This window comes from Eptatretus burgeri, chromosome 8 (genome assembly GCF_056783735.1).
Source record: "Eptatretus burgeri isolate ZD-2024b chromosome 8, Ebu_testis_v1, whole genome shotgun sequence".
NCBI classification, from domain to species: Eukaryota; Metazoa; Chordata; class Myxini; order Myxiniformes; family Myxinidae; genus Eptatretus; species Eptatretus burgeri.
This window is the reverse complement of record NC_140968.1, coordinates 87108160-87118159: the sequence shown is the minus strand read 5'-3', so window position 1 is coordinate 87118159 and position 10000 is coordinate 87108160. Positions and strand designations below refer to the sequence as shown.

General features: G+C 42.4%; 1 protein-coding gene across 4 annotated transcripts in view; it reads left to right on the top strand.

Annotated features, from left to right (window-relative positions):
• LOC147022221 (protein sidekick-2-like) overlaps positions 1 to 10000 on the top strand; it is a 676300-nt gene that overhangs the window by 641976 nt on the left and 24324 nt on the right. For 3 of the 4 annotated variants that reach the window (XM_085892916.1, XM_085892914.1, XM_085892917.1), the window contains 2 exons: positions 1580 to 1723; positions 3029 to 3167. In XM_085892916.1, coding sequence (XP_085749042.1) covers positions 1580 to 1723; positions 3029 to 3167 — 283 coding nt within the window. The remainder of the gene's footprint in view (positions 1 to 1579; positions 1724 to 3028; positions 3168 to 10000) is intronic. The other variant, XM_085892915.1, reaches the window with a different exon arrangement.

Sequence of the window (10000 nt, the reverse complement as noted above, 5' to 3'; positions counted from 1 at the left end):
CGAGTAATGCATGTACCAACCTTTCAACTTCTGGCTTGTTACAGTGCAATAACCATACAGGAACTATCATTGGGCAGTTACTGCTCTGACCTATGTCATTGAAGTGACTCAATCCATTGTGAGCGTTGACATACTTGTCTCCAGACTTATCAGTGGTGTCTCTTGATGCTACTTTCGGAACAGTGTTCTGTTGGGAACCGACACATCGACTTGCATCCCACATACAAAGCACTACACAATCGACTGCAACGTCAACACGAACAGCAGAGTCATTCAATTCCAAGGAAGCCTTGTGATTGGCTCGCACTTGGACAAATCCATGATGTGAACTGTCCCCAACGGAACTTAACGGTGTAACAACCACAGCACTCTCAACGCCTCTGAGGAAGAGAAATAGTTTGTTCTTGAAACGTCAGGCTTCAAATAAATAATTTAAATTTGAATTCTTTTATTGCTTTGTGTGCTGCTACTTTCTTTTACAAAGATGAATCCTGAGCTGCAAATCTTTGGACATGTACATATATATATATATATATATATATATATATATATATATATATATATATATATATATATATATATACATACATACATACATATACACTTGGGAGCCTCATTGTTATGCATTTCTGTCTTCGCTATCCCTGATGATTTGCCAGGAAGTGATGAAACCAGTCCGATAGCTTTGGGGGTGTGTAGCATTGGGATTCTCATGTGTGTACTATGTGTGTACAGCTTTATAGTTGTTGAGGAACTCTGGGAAGGGTTCGAAACAGCGTTAGCACTTATCTTGTGTAAGTCTTTTTGGGTTGCTTTGTGCAGCAACTTGGGCTAGAGGAGTGTGTGAGGGATCAATCATACATACACACACATATAGATATATATATATATATATATATATATATATATATATATATATATATATATATATATATACATATATATATATATATATATATATATACACACACACACACACACACACACACACACACACACACACAGTATATAGTCAAGAGTAACTTGTACATAAATTATGTAAAAGGGCATTAAGATACATATAATAAAATAATGCAGGACAACAAAGTTGTACCTGAGCATTCTCGAAAATGGAAATTGCTTCGACAAGAAAAATGTACAGTTTGGCATTTTTTTTAAATTCCAATCAGTCATTCAATTGTAAGATTTCAAGATGAATCCAAAATGGAGGCTCCTTCTGGACTTTCTGAAAGGATCTTGCATTATGCTTTTCACCCGAATATATACATTAGAATGGACAGCAAGCTTAAAAAAATAAATACCATCCTTAAAAAAAACCTTTAAAATGTTCAATCATTTATAATTTATTAGAGATCTACACGTGCTGTTCTCTAATCTGAATAATCAATTCCACTCAAGTGAAAAATTCTGCTGTTGTGTTGTGATATTGTACTGCAGCTGCTGTGCAAGTGCAAGTATAATAATATTTTGAGTCATTGTGTGTGTGTGTGTGTGTGTGTGTGTGTGTGTGTGTGTGTGTGTGTGTGTGTGTGTGTGTGTGTGTGTGTGTGTGTGTGTGTGTGTGTGTGTGTGTTTTGAGCAGTGTTTACGGACTCAGCATTCTATGACGAGTGGTGGTTCCTGGTGGTTGTTGCACTGAGCGGCCTCATTCTTATCCTCTTGCTTGTCTTCATTCTCGTGATCCGAGGACAGAGCCAGAAGCACTTGCGGCGAGGCAACTCTGGTAATAGTTTGCATGTCGGTGATGTCGGCTCAAACCAAGGCCATAACCATTTTGGCAATCTCCTATAAACATGAAATCTTCCTTAATCTCTCTCCGCTTTGAATATATATTTCCTGTCATTGGAGTTTTGCAATGACAACGGGATTGTTTTGATTTGTACAGGTAGACGTGTGGGTTGGATAAAAACTGGCTGATCAAGCAACACCTCGATGCTAATGAATGTGGTGTGGGTGTCAAAGTATCCCATCTCATCAGATAATTTTTTTCACAAATTTATGTTCCATTTCATTTCTTGGCCGAGAGATATTTACTGTTGAACATCATGTTAGATTTGGGTCACATTTGTTTGATTCCTTTTTTCAGTGTATCCTTATCCTGTTCTGTTAGCCCAATTGAATGATACACAAAAATTACCTTGTTAGAAAGTAGAAATACCTTGTAATTAATTTTATTTCTTCTGAAGTTGTGCTTTGGTTGACATCTGTGCCCTCTTCTGGCTAACAAAAGATATTGCAATCACCTTAAAGCTCAAAACATAAACAAAGGTGGCGGACATTTTTCCCCTTTGTTCATGCTGTGGCCTCATCCCATTAATTTAATCAATTTACTTATCTCCTATATATACCTACCCAATTACCTCTACTAACTCAACTTAAATTGGCATCCTCATCCAATTTCCTCTCGCAAATAATTCCAAGGAATTTAATTTGGCCTCCTTTTTGAGATTCCAAGGATTTTTAAAATCCACACACAACCTCAATTAAATGTAGACGGACGAGACGGCTCTCCATTCCCATTCGAGGTGCAGCATGATCCGGAGATGTGGCGCACCCTTCAGGGCACGGTACCAGGCGGCAATGTTTTAAGCCGGAATCGACTCCACAGGAGAACAAGTGTATGACTTGGCAGCTGAAATGTGAGCTCGCAACCAGCTGAGCTATTCTCCCGTCTTTTAACAAACAAGGCTCGGCATTCCAAGGAAGTCTTACATCCACGTATTAAATGATCTTGATTCTGCTCAACTTCCAATATCTGATGGTATCGGACACATTCAAGCATGGATGTCATCCACACATCTTAAATAAAATATATTGTGTGAAGTGCTGTATCCCCATTTATGAGCTGAAATAACCCCTGTTGAATGCCATGGGACCAAAACAAAAAGCTTCTAGCTCATTTGTATTCAACAAATTCTGAAGTTGTGAATGAATTTTGGCTTTATGCTTTGTTTGTTGTTTTTTCTTTCCGGGGGGGGGGGGGTACCATTTTTTGAGGTAAATGCCAAACTCATCTTTATAACCCCAGGAATGACTCCGAAAGCTGGTACACTTGCACATGAGGAGATGGTTAGCTTGGATGATCGATTCACTGCCAGCCTGGAACTCAACGAGCGTCAGCTGCCTGTCAAGAACACATTTGGACGGCGAAGTGCCTTGCAGGCAAGGTAAAAGCTACATCCTGAATGTAATATTTCCCTGAACATGGAACACCTTCCACTGCTCAGTTAATTTCATTGTTCAGTGTGGGTTAAGTTGTCATGCTCAAAATGTTAATTATATCGAACATGAAGAGTCGCCATTGTAGAAATCCCCTATTATTATTATTATTATTATTATTATTATATAGAATTGTAGTGTGTGTGTGTGTGTGTGTGTGTGTGTGTGTGTGTGTGTGTGTGTGTGTGTGTGTGTGTGTGTGTGTGTGTGTGTGTGTGTGTGCGCGCGTGCTCGCACACACATGCACATAGTTTCATTACTGCCCTGGCCCTTTTTATTCTGAAAAATGTAAAAAAAACACAATTGTTCAATGCTGAAAGTTTGTGCAATGATACTGTTTAGTCTGAGCAAGTATTACAGGAACTTGAAAAAGTATTCTGAGTAAAAAGAAAGATTGCAGCCAACAGAATGATGTGTTCTGTGAAAAGAAGGTGTATCATTAAGTTCCTTCTGAAGGCGAATATCAAACCAGCTATATTCACAGGAGATCGTCTGCACAATGTGTTGATGTGTCTATTTGATGTAGTTGTGCTTAAATGCTTCAGTGACTTCAAAAAATGGCCATAGATCAGTGAGCGATCCTGCTCTTTCTCACATACAACCAACTGCTGTCTTCAGGAAAACATTAAACGTGTTGAGCAGGTAATTTTGGCGAATTGCCGGTTACTACACTTTAAATTGCAGATGAATTTGGATTGTCAGCATTGGAAGTGTTGAAACAATCATTTGTTCTCACTTGAAATTCAATAAGGTGAGTGCAGGGATGCATTTCTCGCTTCACTGGTCATCATATCTGTTGACGGATGCCTTCTTTAGAGAAAATTTTTTTTTGAAAAACATTATACAGTAACAAAGGAACATAAATAAACTAGAAGGGCAGTGGGTAGAGCGCATGCCTCCGCCATGTAATGCCTGATCCACGAGAACATATCGCACCCAATACATTTTTGAAATATCATGAAATACAGGACTATATCGTTTTTGGCCCTCTCTTTCAATGGTGAAGAATCTCTTTAAAAAATTCGAGTAGCCAGATCCAGATCTGGATCTTCACAAAAACCTATTCGGTTCGTCCTTTTACACACACAACCTGTCCGCAAAATTTCGTCCGGATCCGTCCACAACTTTTTGAGATGTCCTGCACACAAACAAACAAACAGACAGAAAGGGGTGAAAACATAACCTCCTCCTCCTTCGGTGGCGGAGGTGATTATTCACAAACCTAGGGATGTGCATTTCAGCTCCATGATCAAAGTACACCTTGAAACAAAGCTTGTCAAACCCATTCACATGCAACTTCGCTCTCAGTGAAAAGCTCTTCATCATATGGTCATATAAAAAAAAAGCACATCCTATCCCACAGGGTGTATGATCATACCATAAACGTTTTACTTTTGGGGACCACTGGTCATCATGGTGGCTGGCAGGGTGGTCTGGAGGTGCACACTCACCTCTGAATAATTTTGCTTGGGTTTTAATCTGGATCCAGTTGTAAACTGCCACCCTGGTGTTTCACGTGCAGGGTGAGGTATTATTGTGTGTGCCGTCCCTTGTATCTGCCAGCATTAGTTGGTAGATATAATTAAAATCTTGTGGTGTCGTTTGCAAAGAGTAGGCGAGCTAACTCCAGCTCCCTGACTAGTTTCAAAATCTCTTCTCTAGCCTGCAGGAGGAACTGCATCAGCAGCACTGCAGCGCCCCCTGCGAGAACTGATACTAACCCACAGCCACGTGCTGCATGTGAACAATGATGGCTGGTCATCATCAGCGCAGAGTAGATTCCCTGCAGAGGTTGAACTAGAAAGTTATCCCAATATCACCTCTTAACTAAGCCTGGTGTTGGCTTCAGGGTTAACTTGGCCAGCTTATGATCTTAGGGTCTTGAATTTGAGCCCCTGTTTTCCACTGTATTAACACCAGGTGGGATTGACTCAGCCTGTCATCATTCCAAGGTCAGCAAAATGAATACCTGTGTAGTGATAATATCGAGCACTGCATCAGCGGCACAGCCGCACCCCTAGGAAGTGATGCAATCAGCGGCCACGGGCTGCAGTTATGGAGCCATTGACCCATGTGCCTCACCATCACTTTCTGCAATGATCCTGACCAACAGGACCACCTGCATTGTATTTACTTGATTTCATTTTTAAAATTTCATATTTTGAACACTGCAGAACACAAATTGGATCATGAAACGGAACACGAACCTGAAGTTCAGCAGCACTTTGGCTCTGAATTTGGCAAATTGTACGGAATCTTGTCCCGATCGTGCATGCACACAGAGGAGTAGGGTAAATGCTTTACTCTATTTGCCTGTCTGGCAGGCATACAAAATTGAAAATCTATCCAAACAGGAAACACTTTTTAAGGCCGTCATAAAGGACACAAACAACAGGCACGAATAACTCATGTAACGTGTTACATAAGGTGGTGTAATAGACGGTACATCAACAGCAGTAAACGTCTGAATCTTTTTTTTCTACATCCTTCAAAACCTTTATTTTATTTAAATTGAATGATATACTTGGGACACTGTGGAACACATATCGTCTTCTTGTCACTTCCAAAAAACCCTTCCATCTTGCAGTATATGGACAAAATTATTACGCCACTTTACGCCATCTCGACCAATCAAATGTGCCGCTCACACTCTCAGCATTGGGGAATACAGTAAAACCCTCCAATATCACAGGTTTCTACCAATCCTGGGCAACCTATTGTGTTCCGATTTCATTATCACGGTGTTTAATTTGGGCCAATCGCAGTCTTTGAGCTGAGATGAGTCATTGTTTGCGTCCATGTGTATGATTACCTCTCATTACAAGCTTTTTCTTCTTTCTCACGCACCGTTAATTGTAGTAATCAGACCAGCATAGGGGAACAAAGCTAAATTTAATAATGAATCGTCATAGAACACGAAATGACAAATGGAGATCCTGGAAGATCTAGGACACACACAACAGTTAATATAATCGAGCCCAAGCTGCATCCACATGTACGATTCCCTCCCATTACGAGCCTTTTCTTGTTTCTCGCACACCGTTCATTGTAGTAATCAGAGAAGCATACGGGAACGAAGCTACATTTAATAATGAATTGTCCTCGAACAGGAAAGAACATACAGAGATCCTGTATCATCTCGTAGACACAAAATGGTTAATAATGGCGCCCAAACGTAAAACTATGGACAAAATTAATTGTGCCAAAATCAGCTAGTCGCCAAATGGGAATCCTCCGTCATGCAAAGTCCTTCCTCAGCCCATCTGAGCTCCTGACCACATACAAAGCTTTAAAGCTTTTGTCCGCAGCCTGATTGAGTGCTGCTCTCCCCTCTGAGTTGGTGCTCTTGCCTCTCGCCTTTCTCGGCTTCATGCTGTGGAAACCAAGGCATTTTGGATCATTTGTATCTCCCGTGATGAGAATGAGTCTTTGTGCCTCTCACTTTCTCACCGCAGGCAGGTCAGTGGTCTTTCTGTTAGAAAGGCATTTTCTGTGGAAACCAAGGCATTTTCTGTCTTTCTTTCCTCCCCCCGCTCTGTCTGTGAGATGTCACCCCACCATATTTCCGCAGGGCACTCAAGGTCCACCAACAACCCCCTCCTTTTAAAACTACCAAAATCATGAATCACTGCTCACCTTCATTCTTTCATTCCTCTTTTTCCCCACCTTTGGAATAAACTCCCTCACTTTCTTCGATCCCACTCTACCTTAATGCCTTCAAAACAGCTGTTCACCACCACCTCTTATCTTCCCCCATCCAAATCCTCGATCTTTTCTACCCCCATTAATCCACCCCAAACCCACCTCCTTCGAATTCCCTGCATTCCTTCTTGAAAGTCCCTGTAATGTCCATCTTGTATACCCCATGTTCCCCGCCCCATCCCTCTCCCTTCCACAGATCTCCTAATGTCTCTGTTCCCGACTGTTTTGTCCTTCCCTCTCCCGCCCCTCTTTTCTCATGCCCCCCCCCTTGATGTGCGTTGTGTTTTAGCTCTCATACAAGCCTCGACCAATGTATACAAAAAAAAAAGACAAAGTTTATGACATTGTGCAAAAACCGAGCCCCCACTCTTCCCATTGGCCCTTAGTATCCATGATTGCGTTTTAACCATTGCAGAATTTTCCAAGAACCTAACCCCCGCGATATTGGAGTGTTTCTTGTATCGAGATTCAGACAAAATTACGGCTCATAGGAAACATAGATTGTGCTCAGAAACACAAAGTAAGAGTTGAAAAGATTCTTCCCATGTTCTTTTTCTCAAGACTGTGTGGGGTAAGGTGTTCTATGAACTCTCTACTTCTACGTGCAGTTAGCAGCTCTCAATCAATCTCTTGGTTTATATCCGATTTTTAAAAATTATTTTCTTACTAATTGCATTTACGTTCTTACTAACTTTATATGCAATGGATACAAATACAGTCTGGAAAGAAGTTGCCAGAATTTAAAGTCATAACAGAAGTTTGACAGGAATGCTTGCTATCTCCACTTGTATTGGACGAGATAATAAGGACTACAAAACGTAGCAGGTATGGAATCAACTGGGTGTCAAGGTGATCACCTGGAGAAGCTCAGCTTTGTAGATGACGTATGTTTGCTATCAGATACCAAGCAAACTATGCAAGAGAAAGTAACTTGACTCAAGGAGAAGCAACAAAACACAGGTCATGGGATCTACAGCTACATACATCAGACAATGCTGTCATGTGCAGTGACTTGACCATATGGGATGTCGACAAGTTTACATATCTACGGTCTATCGTCACTGTAACAGGAATGGGGGAGGGGTGGTAGGTGGGCTCTGATGTTCTGCAAATAATTGTGGTGGCAAAGGAGCTGAGGGAGTTAGCAACCACCTGAAAGGCGATCAGGCAGTTGGCAAAAGACAGACAAAAGTGGCACGACTTTCTTTAGTCTAGACTCTAGAGCAGGGGTCGGGAACGTGTGGCTCGCGAGCCAGGTGTGACTCTTTTGATGATTGCATCTGGCTCGCAGATAAAATTGGAGTTTGAAACTTTGAAAGCCCAATATTTCTCGCGGAAGCTTTACCTATAGTTTGAATGGTGTCGTGCTTCATTCACGTGCAGGGCTGAACTTGCCAGAAGGAGAGAAGAAAAAACGCCTCCGAATTGGCTGAAGCGGTTTTTGTTTCGTCCAGTCATGCGGCCGAGGCGACGAGTGATTTCGGTTCCTCTAATGACGTGCCGCCGCCGAGACGCGTCACGGAATTCATCTCGACCAATCACGCGCCACCGCTGAGGTGACTCTTGATTTCGGTTCCTCCAATCACGCGCCACCGCTGAGGAAACAGCATCCCAGAGTCGGCCAGCCGCGCCGCACCTCTCGAGTATATAAGCCCGTGCGCAGGCCAGCCAGACTCACTATTTGCCAAGCCCCAGTTGGGTCAACATTCTCTCTCTCTCTCTCTCTCTCTCTCTCTCTCTCTCTCTCTCTCTCTCTCTCTCTCTCTCTCTCTCTCTCTCTCTCTCTCTCTCTCTCTCTCTCTCTCTCTCTCTCTCTCTCTCTCTCTCTCTCTCTCTCTCTCTCTCTCTCTCTCTCTCTCTCTCTCTCTCTCTCTCTCTCTCTCTCTCTCTCTCTCTCTCTCTCTCTCTCTCTCTCTCTAAGCTAACCCTTCGACGAAGAAGATGGCGAAAAGAAAAAAAGATGAGGAGTATCGTACATTTCAGGACGAATGGGCTGAAGAATTCGCCTTTGTGGAGAGAGCAGGTTCTGTGGTGTGTCTAATTTGCAATGACAAAATTGCATCGATGAAACGGTCGAATATAAAGCGGCACTTCGACACATGCCATGCTACCTTTGCATCAAAATACCCTGTGGGAGACAGCAGAAAGAAAGTGTGCCAAGAGCTACTGAGCAGGGTGCAAGCCAGCCAGCAGCAACTCCGCGTATGGACCCGGCAAGGTGACTATAATTCCGCCAGCTTTGCTGGATCTTTAGCAATAGTGAGGAACGGAAAACCATTCACAGATGGCGAGTATGCTAAAACGTTCATGCTGGATGTAGCCAATGAACTTTTTGATGATCTTCTGAACAAAGACAAGATAATCAAACGGATACAAGACATGCCTCTGTCGGCAAGAGCTGTTCATGATCGTACCATCATGATGGCAAACCAAGTGGAGGAAACGCAAGTGAAGGACATAAATACAGCGCCGTTCTTTTCCCTGGCTTTGGATGAGTCAACAGACATAAGCAATTTGTCGCAGTTCAGTGTGATTGCAAGATATGCTGCTGGTGATACACTGCGCGAAGAAAGTCTTGCTGTTCTGCCAATAAAAGGGTCCACAAGAGGTGAGTATTCAAGTCTTTCATGGAGTTCGCTCAAGAAAAAAAATCTATCTATGGATAAACTTATCTCAGTGTGTACTGATGGTGCTCCGTGTATGGTGGAGAAAAACAAAGGATTTGTGGCGCTTCTCCATGAACATGAAAATAGACCCATCCTATGTTTCCATTGCATTCTACACCAGGAGGCACTTTGTGCTCAGTTGGGTGATGGGCAGCTTGGCGAAGTGATGTCGCTGGTCATTCGTGTGATGAATTTTATTGTTGCCCGAGCCTTGAATGGTCGCCAGTTTAAAACACTGCTGGATGAAGTTGGAAATAACTATCACGGTCTGCTTTTGCACAGCAATGTGCGTTGGTTGTCAAGAGGGAAGGTGCTTAGCCGTTTTGCGGCTTGCCTGAACGAAATCCGGACTTTCCTTGAAATGAAAGGGATTGAGCATCCTGAGCTAGCCAAACTGAGTGGCTCCTCAAGTT